General features: G+C 29.5%; 3 protein-coding genes across 3 annotated transcripts; 1 reads left to right on the top strand and 2 right to left on the bottom strand.

Moving 5' to 3' along the window:
* Positions 1-11,754: 11,754 nt before the first annotated feature.
* OCT59_020003 (uncharacterized protein) lies at positions 11,755-12,196 on the bottom strand (the record flags this gene model as incomplete). The annotated part of the gene is made up of 2 exons (XM_066143897.1): positions 11,755-11,821; positions 11,973-12,196. 2 exons carry the CDS (start codon positions 12,194-12,196, stop codon positions 11,755-11,757), a joined length of 291 nt encoding a protein of 96 aa, XP_066005601.1.
* A 4,427-nt stretch (positions 12,197-16,623) lies between these two features.
* On the bottom strand, positions 16,624-17,918 carry OCT59_020002 (uncharacterized protein; the record flags this gene model as incomplete). The annotated part of the gene is made up of 6 exons (XM_066143896.1): positions 16,624-16,688; positions 16,766-16,859; positions 16,932-17,075; positions 17,154-17,600; positions 17,736-17,819; positions 17,883-17,918. 6 exons carry the CDS (start codon positions 17,916-17,918, stop codon positions 16,624-16,626), a joined length of 870 nt encoding a protein of 289 aa, XP_066005600.1.
* Positions 17,919-19,772: 1,854 nt separating this feature from the next.
* Positions 19,773-21,257, top strand: OCT59_020001 (uncharacterized protein; the record flags this gene model as incomplete). Its single annotated transcript, XM_025326207.1, has 2 exons — positions 19,773-20,014; positions 20,084-21,257. 2 exons carry the CDS (start codon positions 19,773-19,775, stop codon positions 21,255-21,257), a joined length of 1,416 nt encoding a protein of 471 aa, XP_025177322.1.
* Between the last annotated feature and the right edge of the window lie 484 nt (positions 21,258-21,741).

Below are 21,741 nucleotides of genomic sequence, written 5' to 3'. Positions count from 1 at the left end.
AATGTAAATAAATACAATAATATGCTTGGTTTAATAAAGTTAAATAACAAATAAATAATTCATCATCAAAATTAGTTCAAGAATATCCTTCTCAAAAGGTGATCTTCACGCCTTTTATATTTGTTTTTCGTGTAACCAAATTCATAATTTCAATTCATGGGTTTAAATTATCAAAGTATTTCCATTAGTTTAAAGTATTTCCATTATCTTAATTCTGTATCCATTTGATCATCATAAACTCCTAAATTATGATTTATAATATTAACGTAGTGATCAACAAATTAATCACTTGACACCTCAGATCACTTGATTTCATTCAATCTAATATCTTTCGGATCTTCATTTATCCTTAAATCTCGTGACTAATAGTTTAATGTCATCTCGGACCAATTATCCTTGAATCACCTGATCAATAGTTTAACGACTTTTCGGTCTAACTATTAATACAACTAAAAATAAATTACAATTTTATACACTAAGATTAAATATAATACTGCGCCTTACAATTAATAAATTTACTATGTATACTACGGCATTACAACTATCCCCCGCATGAAAATTTAATGCCCTCATTAAATTTATTCTAAGAATCGAACTCGTGTCTCGAAGTGGTAGGTGCGAATTATATTACTAAATCAAGCATGCGTTGTTACTTGACTTAGCTGCGTCCTGCGGCTGTTCCCGTGGTTTGTCATGTGTTCTTTTGAATTTCACGGTTTTCTTGTACCGGATTTCACTTAGGTCTTTCTTTGGAAATTTTCATTAATTTTTCCTATTTTTCCAAAATTATTTTTATGTCATGTGATTTTATTTCACATGATTATAAATTATCTTTATTTTTCTAAGTCCATTGATGATGGTTATCATTTACTCATCGGTGTATGGTAAGTCTTTAATAATTCTCCATTTACAGGTGTTTTCTTGATTACACCCTTAATATCTTTAATTTTGTAGGCTCCGTTTGGTAGTATTTCATGAATGTAAAATGGTCCCAACCATTTTGATTCCAATTTTCCAGATAATTGTTGTGCTTTGGCTTTATCATAAAGTAATATTTTATCTCCAATTCCAAAGGTATGTTCTTTAATTATTTTTCTGTCATGATACTCTTTTTGTTTTATTTGAGATTTTAATATTTGTTCTTTGGCTTCATATCGGATTTTTGGTAATTCTTCTAATAATCCAACTAGTCTATCACTTAGGTTGATTCCTTTGATATCTTCATCCATTATTGTCCGTACATTTCTTCCATATGTTAGATAAAATGGTCAAATTTTTGTTGAACTGTGCTTTTTATTTCTGTAGGCGAATAATATAGGTGCTATCTTTTGATCCCAATCATCCTTAGTTGATAATTTTGCTAATGCTTGACCTAATGTTCGATTGAATCTTTCAACCAATCCATTTGTCTCTGGATGATAACTTGTAGAAAAATTCCATTTAATTTTGAATTTTTCCATTAATTCTTTAATCATTTCATTATTGAAATGACTTCCTCTATCACTCAATATTTTCATTGGGCATCCATGTCTACAAATGATGTCTTCATAAATAAATTTTGATACCTCTTTAGCAGTTGCTTCTTTTACTGCTTTGGCTTCTGGCCATTTTGTAAAATAATCCATTGCTACTATGATGTATTTATTACCATTTGTTGTTGTGTTCAATGGTCCAACAAAGTCGATCCCAATTTGATACCATGGTTCTATTACTTTAATTGGGTGTAATTCGTTTTTCCCTTGTGGTTTTCCTCTTCTCTGACATTCATCACATGTCCTTACATATCTTTCAACATCATTCAGCATATTTTCCCAATAATATTTATCTTTTAAATTATCATAAGTACTTTTGATTCCCATATGTGCCGATAATTCATGACTGTGGGCCAAATATAATGCTCCCATCTTTTCAAAGTTTTCTATTATTCTGATGTTTTTACCATTTTTCTCAATATACTTTTTACCATCAGTTACTCTGATGTTATCCTTAATCTCAACATTTTTAACCTCTATTGGTGGTTTATCTCCATCTAATTCTATTATTTTATTATATACTCTTTCCCAATCTGTGTCATTATTTGATATTTTAATATTAGCATATTTTTCTCCTTCGTAAATATCTTGACATTCTTTAAATGATTTCACCATCTCCATATATCTTTCTTCATTTAATAATGGGTATGATGTTTTATGTCCTTGATCTTTTTTCGAATATTCTCTACCTTTGTAATTTTCCCAACATTTTTCATTTTCTAAAAATATCACTATTGATTCATCAATTATCCTTTTATTTCTAAATATTTCCTTTTCCAGTAAGTGGTTCTCATATCTTGATATGTATCCTCTATCAAATGATGGTGTCTGTTGATAAAAGTACTCACTATAAGGACTTTTATCCAATATTAACCAATCCTCATTATCATGTTCTTCCATTCTCCTGTTGATTTGTTCGACAACTTCCTTCCTGAATTCCCATTCTATACCTTTCTTTGGTATTTTATACTTATCATTGTCCTCTCTTCTCCTTTTAAAGGTGTTAAACCTCACACTTTGTCCTACTTTTTCAAATTCTTTTATAAGTTTATTTACGATGAATGTTTTTCCAGTACCATCAACTCCACATATGATTATTATTTTAGGTCCCATTTTTACATTGCTCGGGTAATTTCAATTTATTTATCCTGCTTAACTCTTTTGTTATATATTTTTGCGTCTCAAGTCTTTTACCTATCTATTTATATTATTCTTGATAATGCATCCGCATTTTTATTTTCTTTTCCTGGTCTATGGGTTATTTCAAAATCATACTGTTCTAATTCCATGACCCATCTTGATCTCTTTCCTTTTGGTACTTTTGCAGTCATTAATCCTTTCAAAGCTGCATGGTCTGTCACTACCTCAAATTTTCTATTGATCAAGTATTTATGGAAATGTTGTATTCCCCATACAATTGCATAACATTCTTGTTCGGTTATTGGCCATCTTTGTTCTGTCCTGTTTAAACTTTTACTGGCATATTCTATTACGTATTCTTGACCTTTATCATCTTTTTGAGCTAATACTGCCCCTAATCCTATTCCTGAAGCATCTGTAATTAATATAAATTTCCTTAACCAATCTGGTTGTCTTAACACTGGTTCTTCGGTTAATTTCCTTTTTAATATTTCTAATGCCTCATGTTGTTTGATACCCCATTCAAACTTTTCATCTTTTCTCAATAAAGACGTTATTGGTTTTACTATTTTTGAAAAGTCTTTAATAAATTTTCTATAATACGTACATAATCCTAATATTGACCTTACACCTTTTATATTTGTAGGTGCTGTTAATTTTTGTATCTTTTCGACTTTTCCTGGACTTGGTTTTAATCCATTTTTACCAACTACATGTCCTAAAAATTCTATTTCTGTTTTTCCAAATATACATTTCTTTAACTTTAGTATTAAACTGGCTTCCTTTAATTTTTCTAACACTAACTTTATGTGTTTTAGGTGGTCTTCAAAATTTTCCGAATATATCATTATATCATCAATGTACACTATCACAAATTCATTCAGGTATTCCTTTAATACTTTGTCCATCAACCTTTGAAAACTTGCAGGCGCATTTGTTAACCCAAATGGCATGACATTATATTCATATAATCCTGCTGAGCATATAAATGCTGTTTTCTCAATATCTTCCTCAGCCATCTCTATCTGATTGAACCCTGATGCTAAATCCAGACTAGTAAACCATTTTCCTGAGCTTATCCTTTCTAATTGTTCATCAATCCTTGGTAATGGATATGCATCTGCTATTGTAACTTTATTTAATTTTCTATAATCGATGCAAAATCTATAATTTCCAGACTTTTTTCCTGCTAAAGTCACTGGTGAAGACCAAGGGCTTCTGGATTCTCTAATTTTTCCTAATTTTACCATTTCATCTACCTCTTTTCTAATAAATTTACCTTTTTCGTCATTTTCTTTGTATCTCTTTTGAGCTATCGGTTCAGTACCTTCTTTTAGTCTTATCTCATGTTTCACTAGATTTGTCCTGTTATATTTTTCACCATCGTACTCAAATATATCCTTATATTTTTCTACTAATACTTTTAATTTACCCTTTTGTTCATTGGTTATATCCCCTACTTTAAATTTTTCAATAAATTTTTCATGGTCATTTTTATGCTTCTTTATCGTCTCTTCAGTATCATTCTGACCAAGACTTATACTTTAAAATTTTCATTTTCATAATTCTCATAATCATCTTCATATATATTGTATAATTCATCTTGGTATAATTCATCTAATAATTCATCTTCAATCAATGTCTCTTCGAATCCTTTGATGGTCTTTTGTATATATTTTACTGGTACATCCATGGTTTCATCATCCATTTTAAGTATTATTGTTTTATCTGTGTAATCTATATTCGCCTTAAACATATCTAATACTCCATTCCCTAACACAATTTCATTCTTTCCAGAATCAATTACTTCGACCTTAATGGGTACCTCCTTATCCCCAAACTGTATGTATATCGTTGTGGTACCTCTTGATGCTACTTTATCCTCATTTATCATCACACATCTTACTGTACTTGGCTCTTCAATTCTTAGGTCCATTTCATCCATTATTTGACTAGTTATTACATTTACTGCTGCCCCTGTATCAAACATTACATCCTTCAATTCTTGATTTATTATTAGTTTACCCCTTAATGCTGTCAAATGTTCAGCTTCAATGTTATTTATTGGTTCTTGTAGTCAATCTACTTGTGGATATCTTCTCATACCATCATAATATATTTTTCTTTGTTCTGGGCTTATATCTATAATTTGTGAAAAAGTTGCATTTGCTCTGGTACTTTTCATATCCTCTAATACGTTATATTTTGGTATATTTCTTTGAAATGCGCTTGTCCTATGAATACCTTCAACACGTTCATTTTTACATTCTGATGCATAGTGACCTTTTTGTCCACAATTTCCACATGTATTATTATTTCTTTTTGTTTCCTGAGCTTTTCTCAAACTCTCACTAGTAAATCCCCTTTTTGGTAATGCTGCTGCCTTATTCTGTTGACTGGCATATTTATCATTTCTTCTGCGTGCTTGTTCTAGATCAATTTCCATATCTATATCTCGATCACTTGACCTATTTTTTATATTACTCCTTGTTTGTCTTGGATTATTATAAAAATCTTGATCAACATGGTTAAATACTACATCATTGTTTTGATAATATGGGTCACCATAATTATATTCTTGGTCATAATCATCTTGATAATCTTGGCCATCGTACTCGTATTGGTCATTGTAATCATTATAGTTATCAAATTCCATCGTATTAAATCCTCGATTATTATTTTGGTAATTTGGTTGTCTGTTATAATTATTTGATCTTCCATTATAGTTATTTGGTCCTTTATTATAATTTTGGTTGTTTGGTCTTCTATAGTTTGCTTGACCATTATTTACTCTACATTCCCTTGCATAATGTCCTGGTTGTTGACATTTATAACATGCTCGCAATGGTTGTCCTTGTCTATTGTTATTTGGTGGTCTCCTTTGTCCACTAAGTTGATTTGTCAATTTTACCTCTAATTTTTTAAACATCTCGGTAAGGTCATCCTCATAATTTTTCTCCAATGGTTTTTCAAATATATTCTTTGGCTTGTCATCCTGTATATCGATTCCTTTTCTTTGGGTACTAACTGATATACCACGTGTCCTTCTTATTAATTCATTAGTAGCTTCCTCCTCTCTTCTTGCTGTATTCACTGCATCATTCAAATTTGCTGGGTTTTGTCTTCTGACTTGATATCCCAATTCTGGTGTTAATCCTTCGATATAATTATCCACTTGTAATTCATCATCTAATGCATGGCCTCTGGTAGCTATCCTTAATATTTGTCTAAACCTTATCGTATATGCCTCAACATTTTCATTTACTCCTTGTGTTATTTTCCTTAATTCTAACATTTTCCTTTTTCTAACATCTTCCCTGGTAAATCTTTGTTTAATCCTATGTTTTAAATCATTATCATCATCGTTATCTTGCCAATTTACCAAATGACCATTGTTTGCTTCCTTCTTTTCATTATACCATTGTGCTGCTGCACCTTTTAAACAGGTAGCTGCCATTGCTGCTTGTCTAGCTCCATTTACTCCTGCTGCTTTTCCTATAGCAGTAAATGCTGTTTCAAATTGTCTTACCCAATCATTTACGTCTTCTTCTTCCTTTCCATAAAATTGTGGCATACTAATTATTCCTCCAGCTACATTTCCTGCATCCTCAATTGCGTTTGCTAATGGGTTGGCTGCGACTAATCCAGCCCAATTACCTCCTATATCATGTCCTGTTGCTGCTAGTAAAGCCGCTCTAAAATCTTCCCTTACTTCAGCTCTTGTTGCTCCCATAATTATTGGTACTATTGGTAGGATTGGTGGTATCGGTGGTGTTAAAGGTGTTTCAAATAAATTTTCTATATTATAATCAGATATTTCACTTTTATCCTCAGAATTTGATTCTGAACTTTCACTTGAGTCAAAACCAGGTCTATTTATAATGTTTTCTTCATAAGGTTCTTCAAAATTTTCATTGTTATCGGTATCATTTGGATTTAAAATTTCTCCGTCTTTTCCAGATCCATCTGATTCTTTTTCAGATCCATCAGATTTTTCATTATCAGATTCATTTCCACTGCTTTCACTATCCTTAATTCCAGCTTGCTGTTTTAGAAATTTATTTAATATCCGCCTTAAATTTTTCTCCAATTCATTTTTATTTCCTTGGAATATTTCAATAAATTCTTGATCCAATATTTCTCCATCAGTATATCCCATACTGATTAACCTCAATAACTCTCCATTAGTTATTTCTATTTTATTATCATCACATATTTGTTTTAATCTTTTGACCCTGATATCAATTTCATTTTCGTCATTCTCACAATCCCTACACTTGGTTTTTCCTTCGTCAAATTTATTGTTCATCCATCTTATTCCACATTCATTACAAAATGTGGTATTTTCATTTATCCATTCATATAATTTTATCCTTAATTCTTTATCATTCGTATCCATTTCCTGGAAATATTTTTCCATAAATTCCGTTGTTAATATCATACTATTGCTTATCCTGAATTTTCTTATTCTCTCTATTTCTGATACATTTAATTCGTATCCTAGTTTTTCTAAGTCATCCTTTAATTTTAATAATTCTTTTTGTTCACAATTTTTACATTGTCCAATGTCTGTTATCATATCAGGTAACTTTCTATTCCTACAATTTCCACATATTAATGTTTCTTTTGTTAACCATTCATTTATTTCATCTTTTAATTTTTCATCACTTAGTCTCATTAATTCGAAAAATGTACCTAAAAAGTCCTCTGTTAATATCAATTCTATCCTTATCCTTAGGTCCCACATTCTTTGTATATCTTTGTCGGTGAACCTTCCACCCATTTCTTCAATTTTTCTTTTTAATGATTCCACTGTCCATTCGACATCATCCTCTATTTTTATTTCATAATGTATACTACCATCACTGTCCTCTAATTCATAACTTTCAGGACTATCACTTTCTGGGTCCTCAGGTTCCCTTGTAAATTGTTTGGTGTCAATAAATCTTTGACTTACTTTCTGTATCAATCTCTTCCATGCATCCTTTCCTTCTTGAGTGTCTGCCTCACATCTATTCTGGTGTTTTATCTGGAGTAACAATTCAATTACCTTTTCTCCCCTCACCAGATCTTCTGTTTCTTCATATAATAAATCCCTGAATAACTTTATTGCTAACTTCTTAACATGTATTGCTTTCATTTCATTTTCCAATATCGTGTTGTACCAATCCCAAAACTTTTGAAATCTATTTTCAACATCCCAATCTTCTAAAATGTATCCATGTTCCATTATTTCTGGACATCCAATTAACCGATCAAATACTTCATTTTCTAAGTCTCCTTCAATACAATCCCTTACAATTACTACAATTATTATTCTTAAACCTTTTTCTTTCATTTTTGGTTGTTGTCTGTACCTTATTGATTCAATTATTCTATCTACTATATTCCTACATTTTCCTTTATGTATTGTGTCTTCCCTTTCCCTATTGTCCATACTTAATAAATTCAATAATTCTTTATGTGTCACATTATTGTACATTAGTATTGTATCCTCGAATTTAAATAAAGCATCCCAAAATTTCTTGAATGCTGCTGATACTTCTCTTTCTATTGGGTTACATATTTCACATGCTAAGCATTCCTCTGGTTCTATCACTCCTAGGTCATGTTCTTGTTTATGGTTTATATATCCAGCGTTCCAAATATGGTACCATTCCATTTTTAATAAAATTCTCTGAAAATTTTCACGTCTTTTACTTTTTATCCTTCTTTTATATTTTATTTGACCTATACTGGGCTTGCCTTTACCTCATTTGTTCATTACTGAGTATGGTAGTTTACAGGTTTGTACAAATAAATTTATATTCCATAAAATTTTCCAACCTAAGGTTGGGATGTGATTCCATATTTGATTTCATTAATTTCATTATGTATCTTTAATTTAATTCCTTTTATACACGTATTTTCCCATTTCTTCTTCAGTTAAATTGATTTTATGTACAATCATTTTAATTTCTTGTTATAATTATTATTATTTTATTATTATCGTTATTTTATTATATTTTAAATAATAAGTGGGAGATCCAAATCTCCCTCCTATATTTATATTTTATTACCTTCAATTCATCCTTAACTTTTGTATATTTGTCCAGCAAATATTATCTTAATTTTTGTTAACGTTAATCATGATTTTTCTTGGGTACCCTCACAGAATTATTCTTAGCTAAGTTCACACAGAATTATCTTTAAAGGTCCTTCCCAGACCTATTCCCAATTGATCACACAGAATACCTCAATTGAGTTCACACAGAATCACACAGTATTAACCCTGCCATCTTAATTTATAGTGTCGGCCCTGGGTACACTTTTATATTATCCCCGCCATCTTAATTTATAGTGTCAGCTCTGGGTACACTTTTATATTATCCCCGCCATCTTAATTTATAGTGTCGGCTCTGGGTACACTTAGTATGATCAAAGTCCATACAAGACTTAATCTTAATCCTTTCATTCAATTGTTTACAATATTTTTATTCAAGACCCCTTCTAACTTGATTAGCCTCGCATTTCCCTTGATAATCAATTACTGCCATGCATATTTGATTCATATGCATGGAAATTATTGTAATAATAATTTTTCATTGACATATCAGCCGGTGGTCAAGTTAGATCAAAAATTATAATTTTTGAACATCATTTTTACATATATGTTTATATTTATTCTAATTAATATATATTTTTTTCATTGGTAACCTTTATTTTCGCATATCTTAAAATTTTAACATTAATACATTTTTAAATTCTTTTTCAACCAAGACTTTAAACTTTTAATTTTATAACTTCTTAATTTTGTCGATCCTTAGGTGAAAGATTTTAATCTTTTACCTGTAGTGATCATGTGAGGATGATCACTTTTCCTTTCTCGGAGCATGCACCACTTGTAACACCTAAGCCCGTGATAAATCACGTTGCCACCTTAGGTATTAACAAAATATCTCTTTATTAATAATGTAAATAAATACAATAATATGCTTGGTTTAATAAAGTTAAATAACAAATAAATAATTCATCATCAAAATTAGTTCAAGAATATCCTTCTCAAAAGGTGATCTTCACGCCCTTTTATATTTGTTTTTCGTGTAACCAAATTCATAATTTCAATTCATGGGTTTAAATTATCAAAGTATTTCCATTAGTTTAAAGTATTTCCATTATCTTAATTCTGTATCCATTTGATCATCATAAACTCCTAAATTATGATTTATAATATTAACGTAGTGATCAACAAATTAATCACTTGACACCTCAGATCACTTGATTTCATTCAATCTAATATCTTTCGGATCTTCATTTATCCTTAAATCTCGTGACTAATAGTTTAATGTCATCTCGGACCAATTATCCTTGAATCACCTGATCAATAGTTTAACGACTTTTCGGTCTAACTATTAATACAACTAAAAATAAATTACAATTTTATACACTAAGATTAAATATAATACTGCGCCTTACAATTAATAAATTTACTATGTATACTACGGCATTACACCGGTTAAAAAATATCCGATTAAAAACCACCTGAAATCCAGATAAAAAAAATTTTGTCTCTTTAATAAGATGGATTTATCACACTTGATGAAAAAATGACCAAACTAAAATATCTGTTTGCTCTTAAATTACTCCACTTGATCAGTTTTCCTTGCATTGGTAGATCCATTGACACGTACATTGGTTTTTTACGAATAAAATTAAAATTCCATTTTTTTCCTTCATACTCTGACGAATATTTTAAAATTGTGAACAAAACACGCTTTAAACGTTTTAAACGTTTAGTAACATTTTATGCAATGATCATGGCAAAATAGATCCTTTTTTAATTGTTCAAATTAAAGAATATGCATATTGATTTAAAAGTGACCAGTTAAAAATATATAACCAAATAAAAACACTTTGCAAAATCGGACATTTTTAAAGAGTCGTTCTATGATCATTTCTTGAGGTATTTTTTTTAAAAAAAAAAATAACATGTATAGATTATTTTCATCGAAGAGGCCATTAAAAGTATTTTTATTTATTTCGAAATTTATTAAAATATTTAATATAAATATTATAATAATCTAGAAAACAATATTAATAGTTATTGTTCAGTTGATTAGGAATATAATTTTATGAGACATCCAATATTGAAATCAGTATTAGTAGCATTAATTCCTATTGGTCCTAATGACCGAACTATAACTCAGTTATTGGATGGAATATCAGTCTTAGACCGATATCTTTATTCCCATCCAATAACTATTTATTAATAACTGATAATATAATAATATTTTTATGAAAAAATTTAAACTTACTATACGTTTAACTCTTCTGAGTCCTGACGACCCGCCTCCTTTCGAGAATAATTATACAAAAAAATCAATTTTTTTCATTTATTTATTATTAAGTATTTAATTTATTAATCATTTTACAAATTTTTAATAAAAACTACTTATAAATAAACTGTACATATAATTTTTTTAACAACAGTACACTGCAAGATCATTGCCTTCTGATTTTGTAATCTCCAATAGTGAAGATAAACCTAAAAAAAGATGACGAAAAAAAAAAGATACAACACCATTCTGTGACTATTAACAACATAAGGTGCCTCTCGAACATTCTTATGACGTTTGTTGCATTGACGTGGCATTTTACTGACAAAAATATATGCATTTATCATGGATATTTTAGAAAGAACTGATTCGGAATAAACCAACGTTTTTGAATGGTACAGGATCTCTCCATCAATTATAGCAACAACGAAAACGTGCATCACAATTAGACAGATACACCTAAGAAAAGATGACGATAAAAAAACAAGATAAAACAACACGCCCAACCCACAAAACCAAATACCTAAAAAAAGACGTGAAGAAAAGAGGCCTAAGAGAAGATTTCCTAACGGTTTTGAATGGTACAGGAGTTCTCAGCAACAATGAAAGAGTGCATCACAATTAGACCTAAAAAAAGAAGACGAAAAAAAAAAACAAAGATTTTAAAACAACACACTCAACCACACCCAAACCCACACTCCCAACCAAAACACCCACACCACGCAAACCCACACTCCCAACCCAAAACACCACACTCCCAGCCCACACTAACCCACACCCAAACCCGCACCAAAACCAACCCACACCCAAAACCCACACTCCCAACCCACATACCTAAAAAAGACGTAAAGAAAAGAGGCCTAAGAAAAGATTTACTAACGTTTTTGAATGGTACAGGAGTTCTCAGCAACAACGAAAGAGTGCATCACAATTAGACCTAAAAAAATGAAGTCGAAAAAAAAACAAAGATTTTAAAACAACACACCCAACCCACACCCAAACCCACACTCCCAACCCAAACACCCACACCACGCAAACCCACACTCCCACCCACACTCCCAGCCCACACACAAACCCACCCAAACCCACACTCCCAACCCAAACACCCACACCAAACAAACCCACACTCCCAACCCAAACACCCACACTCCCAACCCACACCCAAACCCAAACACCCACACCATACAAACCCACACTCCCAACCCACATACCTAAAGAAAGACGTAAAGAAAAGGGCAAAGAACTAGACAGAGAGAAGACAGACCTAAAAGAGGATGATGAAAAAAAAGGAAGACGAAAAAATGAAGACGAAAAAAAGAGAAGACGGAAAAAAAGATGAAAAAAAAATGATGAAAAAAAGGAGAAAAAAAAGTTGAAAAAAAAGATAAAAAGATGGTGGTAAGTTATTTATATTACCTGAAATTACTCATGACGAAACCCATATCATGACATCAAGATTATATGTTACATATCATAAGGAATTATTATTTGCAATTTTTTTCGCGTAAGTACTTTTTATTCATATGACCGATATGAGTAATTAAAGTCCGAAGTGTTATTGTACATTGTCATGTGCCGGAGTTGTACCAATTATCTCAGCTTCCCAAATTACTTTCCAATCGATTTAAAAAAAACTACATTTTTTCTTTTTCTGTTTTTCACTTTTTTCATTAACAGTTAATGGTTTACACAAAAAGAACTACAATTATACATACTATTTTTATAATAAAATAAATAAAAAAGTAGCGCAAATTTTTTCAGTAATCTCCTACTAATTTTTGAGTTTAAATAGTTAAAAATAGTTAATCACGTTAATTGAGTGACACGCTCCAGGGGACGATTGATTACCTATTTATTTCCTGGGAAGGAAAACCCTATTATTTCCAACTCCTCATGAACTAATTAGATGAATAAATTAGTTTTTTTTATTTGAAAAGTATAACGAGATTAGTATTTACACCAATTTTGAATGTAACTTTAGTCGTTAACATAAATTTCAGTTCATCAAAATTCAAAATCAGCATATTACAACATTGCGGTGCATATTTCAGTTGTATCATGGATTCATGGACTACTAAATTCTGGTATGAAATAGTTTCCAAAATTGCATCTCATGCAGACCTTATTAATCATTTCTTTCACATAAATTTTTACTGATAAACTAATTTTTTTACTTTTTTATACTATTTTACCTATATCGTCATTATAAGCCACTCAAGAGTCTATTTTATTATTAGTCATGACGAATCAAAAAGATATTAAACTTTTTCAGTTTTTTTTAAAAAATTTCTTCCTCTAATAAAATACTACTTTGTCTAAAAATTCATTTTATTAATTTACAGAAAATCTCCAAAATTGAATTTCATTAAATTGTTTACTCTTAGGAGAGACTTCTAATGAAAGTTTTCAGGTTACCGTTGCTAAAAGCAGCTTAATTGGTAACACTCAGTCGAATATGATTTACTCAAAATTGGACATCTCAAGTATTGAGAAAAAAAAAACATTGATTGGGTTGACATCGCTGAAAATGAAGAACACCTGCTTGAAAAGTTAAAAAAAATAACATTAAAGACATTCTTATTGGCGAGATGATGAAACCTGACTACATGGTTAAGGAGTATTTTTCAATTAAACTTTTACCAATAGAGGGCACATGTACGATGTTGTGGATGTTCTCCAGTACGTGTCTTTCATGTTTTTACCTCTCGAACAAGAAATATGCAGTAACAAAATATCGAGTTTGTTCTGATCTCTTTTTTTTCTTTGTAACACGTTAAATGATTTCCTCAATAGAAAAAGAAACCTGAACTATTCGGAAGACAGAAAAAGTATTGACATAAAAAGTGGAAGATCTGCTTTGCAAAAGTTGAATATCTGAGCGAATACTTCTTTTTGTGTAGGACCTGGTCTTCAAGCAGGGTGTATGAAGCAATTAACTACTACATTGAACCTAGGAAATTCTCTCCTTAATGGCAAGTCTGTTTCCTATATGGGCATCGGCAGAGTACCAAGACAACTACTGCTTATGCAATAGAAAATTGGCTCAAAACCAATTACGATAAAGAAGTTTACATCTTGAACTTTAACAATGGGATTGAGATTAAAATGGACTTAAGAATTTCTGGCGGTCTATATAGGCAATTTCATTTCAGTATAGTTAAATCATCTCTTAAATTTGCAGCTTCTAGTATGAATGACTTTTACAATTCCACTTAAATAGTAGATTCATAAATTGTTTATTTCAGCTCCAAATATCAATTCAATTAAATCGTGTAATGGTGAAGAAAGAAGAAAAGAAAAAAATAGAATTATATGTTTAGTTAAATAATAATTGATAAATGTCGCCAATATAAATTATATATTTATTTCTTTACTCCTATGAATATTATTGTAAGTATATCAAACATTGTCCAATCATAGCATCGATCTGGATTACACAGCAAAAAACAAACAAACATGACCCTAAACTTATTTCAGGTCTTATCGTAGCTTGAATTAAAATTTATAATAATAAAATAAATATTAAATCTTTAGCACTCTTATTTCCAATCCTATATTAGAAGCAAAAAATGAAATTATTTATTAAACGTATTTGGAAGTAATTTCCAATACGCAGCAATTAACATGCGCAGTTTGCGCCTTTTGCGCAGTAATGACTAAATGACATATGATGAGTCATATCTATAATTTCAAAAAGCAAAATAAAAAGAAAAAAAAAATATGACATAGCAGCGGAAGGTTTCGATCCCCCGACCTCGGAGTTATGGGCCCCGCGCGCTTCCTCTGCGCTACGCTGCTTATTTTTTAAAATACTGTAAATTTATTAGAATTTATTCTTAGATACTATTGAAATAATAATAATAAATAGAACGATATATTAGATAAATGTATATTGTTGAGCGAAGTTGAGGATGCATGTTTCAATTCATGTTATGCATCTGCTGAGTGAGAATTCTAAATGATTAAACTCATAATTATCGAATGTATCACGTGATAGCAGCGAATCACAATATCGTTATATTGATTTAATGGAAAGTGTCGGGATTCAAACTCAAAGAACAGGCAAAATTCTGTTATTGAATTGTAAGAATTAATTTGGTTATTTCGTTGCTCATATGTTGGATACATCATAATTTAAACTTATTATGAAAATTGAAAAAAAATAGACGGGCACTTAAAGAAACAGATGGATATCAAAAAGAAACTCAATAATAATTCAATAGAATTTATTTGATTATACAAAATAAGTTAAATTTTACTTTACTATATTTTATTTAAAAATTACCTTATACTGTAGGTAGATTATCAATAAAATTTGAAACCAATTTATAAAGAAAGATTGAGCAGTAACTAATATTCTTGAAATATGTTTGTTCATTATGTTTAGTTTAAATAAATGCTCGATATACATTTTTCACTATTATGATATTACTGCAATTTAGATGTTGAAAAATAATAATAATATGAATTGTAAATGGATAAATAACTGTCTGTTAGTCTCAATCATCGATTTACCGCTTATTAAATAAAAATTTTTGATACCGAACTTAATCACAATGTCTCCCACGATAAGATGATGAATATAATGGAGCGAGCTGTATCTAGTTTTAATATAGTAGTTTTTTCATGTTGGGTAGGTGCTCGACGATCTTACTTATCAAATGTTATATCTTTGTCAAATCCTTTTTTACCTTTTCCGTAACACTTTCTTCACTTTCAATTTGATTGTTCTTTCCTACTTTACTCATTGTAATTATGTTCGCATTTTTGTTATATTAAAGTTATCCATTTACCCATTTTTCTTAAATAAATTGTTGACCAGAACTTATTAGAATCATAGTTTTATGAGTGATTAATCCAAAGCAAAATAACAATAATAATATAGTTATTAATAATTACGATGGATAAACAAGAAATTTTAATTTAGTTTTCTATTAAATTTATTAAATTTATAATGATAAAAAATACGCTCAAATTGCTTTTGATGATTACTATATTGAACCCCGAAAAATTCATTTCTTCAGGGCCGGAATTAAGATGATGTCGGCCTGTATCTAGTAAAAAAATTGACAAGATCTACACGAAGTTAACCCGCGCTAAAATGAGTATTTGTTATTCTTATCAGAATGTTTCATAGATTCTTTCTTCTTTTAACTGTATTGATAAGGTGTGAATATGCTTTTTTATATGTATTTAATAATCCTTTCTAAAATAAAGATAGCCATCGATCATATTATACAATTTTGATTCAGGAATGCAATATAAATAAAAACGAAAATATCATCGATTACAGAATGACATGATTAATTTCATGAAATTTATCAAACATATTTTTAAATTAAGATGATTATGAAGGATTATTTACGCTATTAAGTTCAATTATTATTTAGTCGGTAATCTCTTTAAGTAATTTTTGTTCACGCTCATATTCATCTTTTTTTGCTTCTTGATTATTTTCAAGCCATGTAGTTGATTTTCTATTGCAATTTCAAGTTTTTTCTTTATATCATCAATATTCTAAATTTGAGTCCATTTTAAACAAGATTGTAAGTTTGATCGAACAGAAATAACTTTAGCAGTAAATTGAGAAACTTACTTGAACCAAATTACGTAGGTTATACGCATAGTATTCCAAATCATTCGTGCTTGCATTTTTGAGCAATTTTCTTTCTTTCTGCATGATATTTTTCAGTCTCGGAAGCTGTTATTTTTAAAATAAAATTCATATATTAGTGTAAAATTATTATTAAAATCTGAATATTAAAGAATGATTCGAACCTATGCGTTCGATTTCTTTCTTCGATAATCGTCCTTTGTCATTAGTAATGGTAATCTTATTTGATCTGCCAGTTGCTTTATCAACAGCAGAAACCTATAATAGTATTGATTTAAAACATAATTAATATAACTGTATAATTATATACTCATAGTCTCATATACATACTTTTTTCATCAATATCAAAGGTAATTCAATTTTTGGAACACCTTTTGGTGCTGGCTTAATACAAAAAAATTCAAAATTTCTGAGTAAGTTGTTATCTCCTGTTCGGGTACTTTCACCTTCATATATCCGAAGTAATATTCTAGACTGATTATCAAGATCTGTAGACATAATTTCAGATTTCTTAGTATATTGTGGTATTACGTTTAATAATCCGCTTCATACCACGATACCAAGAGATAAAGAAGTGACATCAAGTAGAAGTATATTTTGGGTTTTTTCAGAAATAGCAGCTTGTACTGCAGCACCGTAAGCTGCAGCCTCATCGGGATTGATGAACTTATTTAGTTCTTTGCCATTAAAAAATCTGGATATCATTCTTTGAATTTTGGGAATACGTGTTGATCCACCAACCAAAACAATTTCGTTAATTTGACTTTTGTCAATTTTAGCATCTTGAAGTACTCTCTCAATAGGTTCGATTATAGAACGGAATAGATCTTGATTCAATTCTTCAAATCTGGTACGTGTCAAAGAGGTATAAAAGTCAATACCTTCAAAGAGAGAATCAATTTTAATGGAAGTTCGCGATGATGCTGAAAGTGCACATTTCGCACGCTCACACGCCGTTCTTAAACGACGGATAGCACGTGCATTGGAAGAGATATATTTCTTAAATTTTCTATTAAATTCATTTTAACAAGACGACTATCTAAATCTTCACCACCAAGATGGCATTACCAGCAATGGATTTTACTTGGAAAACCCTTTCTTCAATAGTTAAGAGAGAGACACTACAAGCACCACCTTGTCCAAACCGTAAGTAATGGCCGCTGCAGTTGGTCGAGCAATGATACGAAGTATATTCAAACCTGCAATCGACCCTGCATCCTTTATCGCTTGACGTTAAGAATCATTAAGGTAGGCTGGCATTGTAACTACGGCATTTTTAACTTGTGTATCAAGGAAAGCTTCTGCGATTTCTTTCATTTTTGTTAATACTATGGATAAAATTTCTTCGGGCAAAAATATTTTCTTTTTATGTTTGTATTCAACACTGATATATGGTTTACCATTATTGTTGACGACTTTGAACGGCCAATTCTAATATATTTGAAAGATTTTTTTAATTGTTATATAATCCAAATTTTTGAATAATAATTTATTATTTTTTCTTTCTTATTTTTGGAGAATTTTCATTTTTATTATATTAAACATACCTTCATATCAGATTGAACGCCTGGTCATTGAAATTATGACCAATGAGACGATGAACACTAAATACGGTATTATGAGGGCTTGATTTTTGGCGGTATCTCCAATAAGAATTTCTGTATTAGTGAAAGCGACATATGATGGTGTTGTACAATTACCACGGTCATTGGCAATAATTTTGACTCTACCATTTTGTCAAACACCGACACAAGAGTATGACGTTCCCAAATCAATGTTGTGACTGAAATTGAAATCTAGCTAATCTTTAAATTCAGATAACTGAAATTGAAATTTCAATTTCATTTAATTGATCGTCAAACTTTAATTTCATATATCTGAATTTCAGTTACAACAGCGATGATAGATGAACAGAATTAGATAAAATTCATGAATTTATCAAAGCACCTGTACGGCTCAAATAGTAGAAGATGCTACGGAAAAAAAAAGCACAAGCTTTAAAAACTGCTTTTTTGACAGGGATTGAATTCGATGTAGCAAGATATTTGCAAAATATGAATGGAGAAAAAAAATTAAGTCCTAAGAATACTTAGTAAAATGAAAGGCAATATAATCACGTGACTTGCCTCTTTGGACGTCTCCATATAAAGTTAATACTACAGCGTGTAAGTCATGTATTTTCTATATTTCTATTACGTGTATAATTAAACTAATTAAATTCTTTATCATAAAATTATTTGATAATTTATTTTAGTTAGTAAGTTATAAGTTATTATTTAATGTTATCATTACAATATTTACATATTAATTTAAACTAAATTCTTTACTTAAAAGTTATAGTAAGTTATTAGTTATTTATTTAATTCTATTATTATATATTTATATAATAATTATATATGATTTAAACTAACTAAATTCTTTATTTAAAAAAATTATTTAATAATAAAGGGCGTAATTCATTTATTTAATTTTGTTAATTTTGTTAAACTTTATTATGTATTTTTTATGTTCAATTCTCTAAGCCACTTCCTTGAAGCTAATTATTTGAATTTACACTAAGGTCCATGCCGTAACATGAACGTTCAAAATGTTCGGCTATACGAATACCCGCTGTAATATCCAGAAGTACAAATTCACTTTTAGATTTATTGACAAGTTTTGGTCATTTCACTCCAATTCTGAATCTTTATTTAATTTAGTATATCAATAACTTAAGTGATGGGTTTCAGAGGTTTCACCGGAAATTAAGTTTGTCGAGAATCGTAGTATTTGAAACTGTCGATCAAATAAGTTTATGAAACAAAGGAGTCTTTGATTCGTGAAACATCATTAATATCATATATTGAATTAAAAAGATTAATTTGGCATTATATTGTTAATTCCTTGTTTTCTTAATGTAAATTGTTTATTGTTTCCAACTTTGGGAATGAAAAAAAATTTTTATATAATAATCTCCTCCAGTGCGAATTTGTGACGTGAAAACTATCAAAATTCGTCCTTCAATTTTATTCTTTTTCAATTTCTTACACTGTGAATAAAAAATAATTTATAAATATATAATAGTATTCTTAAGTAAGTTGTTATATTGGAATAAATTATTATAAATTATTCATTTTATTAGATTTACCTTAATCTGGCAGTAAAAAAAAAAAATACCTATACAATTCAATGATGCAAAGTATATTATTTGCGGAATATACCAAGATTCTTGAAACTGGTGAACTTTCTGATATAGAAATTACGGTCGGAAAGGAACCAAACACCAAAACCTATCGTTTACATTCTTTTATATTAAAAGTTTGTTCTCCTTATTTTCGTGAATTATTATCAAAGAAACAGCCGATAAAAATTGAAAATGGTATTAAAATCGCAAATAAAAATATTTCTGCGAAAGCATTTGAAATTCTTATTAAGTAAGTATATAATTTTATGATGTTAAATTTGTAGACTGTGTAAACATTCTAATCGTTACTTGATTTTAGGTATATATATAGCGACAAACTTAAACTTGAAAATAATGGGTTTAAAATAAATGTTGAACTTTTAGTCGCAGCTAATGAACTGCATCTTAATGAATTATGTTCTTTCATTGAAACACATCTACTTATGAACGAGGGATTATTAAAACAAAATTTTGTTCTTATTCAGACTGTTGCAGATCGCCACAAATTTACGAAACTGTCAAAATACTATAAGAACGCTTATCAGCAAGACCCTTCATTATTTTTAAAAGCAAATGATTTTACCGATATCAGTGAAGGATTTCTTCTTCGTATTCTTACTAAAGACAATCTCTCTTTAAAACCAATTGAAGTTTGGAATAAAATTATAGAATGGGCAATTGCTCGATCTAATGAATTACCATCGGAAATTACAAAGTGGACTACTGATAACGTGAAAACATGTGGAACTTTAATTAAACAATTTATTCCGTATATTAAATTTGAAGAAATTCCTGCTTATGAGTTCTTTCAAAAAATCAGACCCCTCAAAGATAGTTTTGATAATAACACTTATACCAAAATTCTAGAAAATTATGTTTATAATACTGTAAATATAAATTCTAAGATTCTCGATTATGAATTAGCTTGTATATTAACTAAATATATTAAATATTATATTGAGAATCGTAATTTTGCTGATTTTTTTGTATCCAACGTAAATTTCTATAAGTTAAAATTGCTTGTTCGTGGAAGCGATAATGGATTTGATCGTAGAAATTTCCACGAACGTTGTGATAACAAAGGACCAACTATTACTATTGCAAAAGTTAAAGATACTAATGAAATTCTTGGAGGTTATAACCCATGCGATTGGAAATATGGATGTTATGGTAATAAAATTAGAGGAAGTTTGATTTTTTCTTTAAGTAAAGTCAACCCTAGTACTTTTGGCGAGGTTGATGACTCTTCACTTCTATCAACCTGCACGGTAGAACCATTGCGTGCCAATTTTGTAGATTTTAGTACAATCAGAAGTCTGTTGAAAGATGTGAATAGTGGGCCTGAATTTGGATCAGATTTAAAATTACTACTTAATAATACTAACAGAGGTCAATATTGCAAGAATAATTATTCAGAAAAAATAAGACAAATCGAAGCTGAATTTGAAATAGAAGAATATGAAGTTTTCCAAATTACTAAGAATTCTAACTAAAGTATTTATATTATTTCAAATTTTAACATATTAATCAGTTTATCATTCTTTCTGTCAAGAAATTTTTAAGATTTAAGAATTTTTTTAAAATTAATGTCACAAATATAAAAACTATAAAGAATTATAAAGAAATCAAATTATTATAACAACTAATATTAATCAGTTTATGATAAAGAAAATTATTAAGTCAAAATTTTGCATTTATATTTATTATTTCATTCTTTCTACAATAAATTTTTTAGCTTTAAGAATTTTTTAAAATTACAGTCACAAATATAAAAATTATAAAGGATTATAAGGAAATCAAATTATTATGACAACTTTACGAAATCTTAATAAAAATATGTTATATAAGAAAAAAATGACTTTTTTTTATTGAAATTATTGATATACTTTGCAATAACTGATAATCTTTGTAATCAATCCATTTTTACTATCTAAACTATAGTCAATTAAATTCAATCTTCATTAAAACTTCAACACG

Source organism: Rhizophagus irregularis, chromosome 29 (genome assembly GCF_026210795.1).
Source record: "Rhizophagus irregularis chromosome 29, complete sequence".
NCBI classification, from domain to species: domain Eukaryota; kingdom Fungi; phylum Glomeromycota; class Glomeromycetes; order Glomerales; family Glomeraceae; genus Rhizophagus; species Rhizophagus irregularis.
The sequence above is the reverse complement of the archived record's forward strand: the minus strand, read 5'-3'. Positions and strand labels throughout refer to the sequence as shown.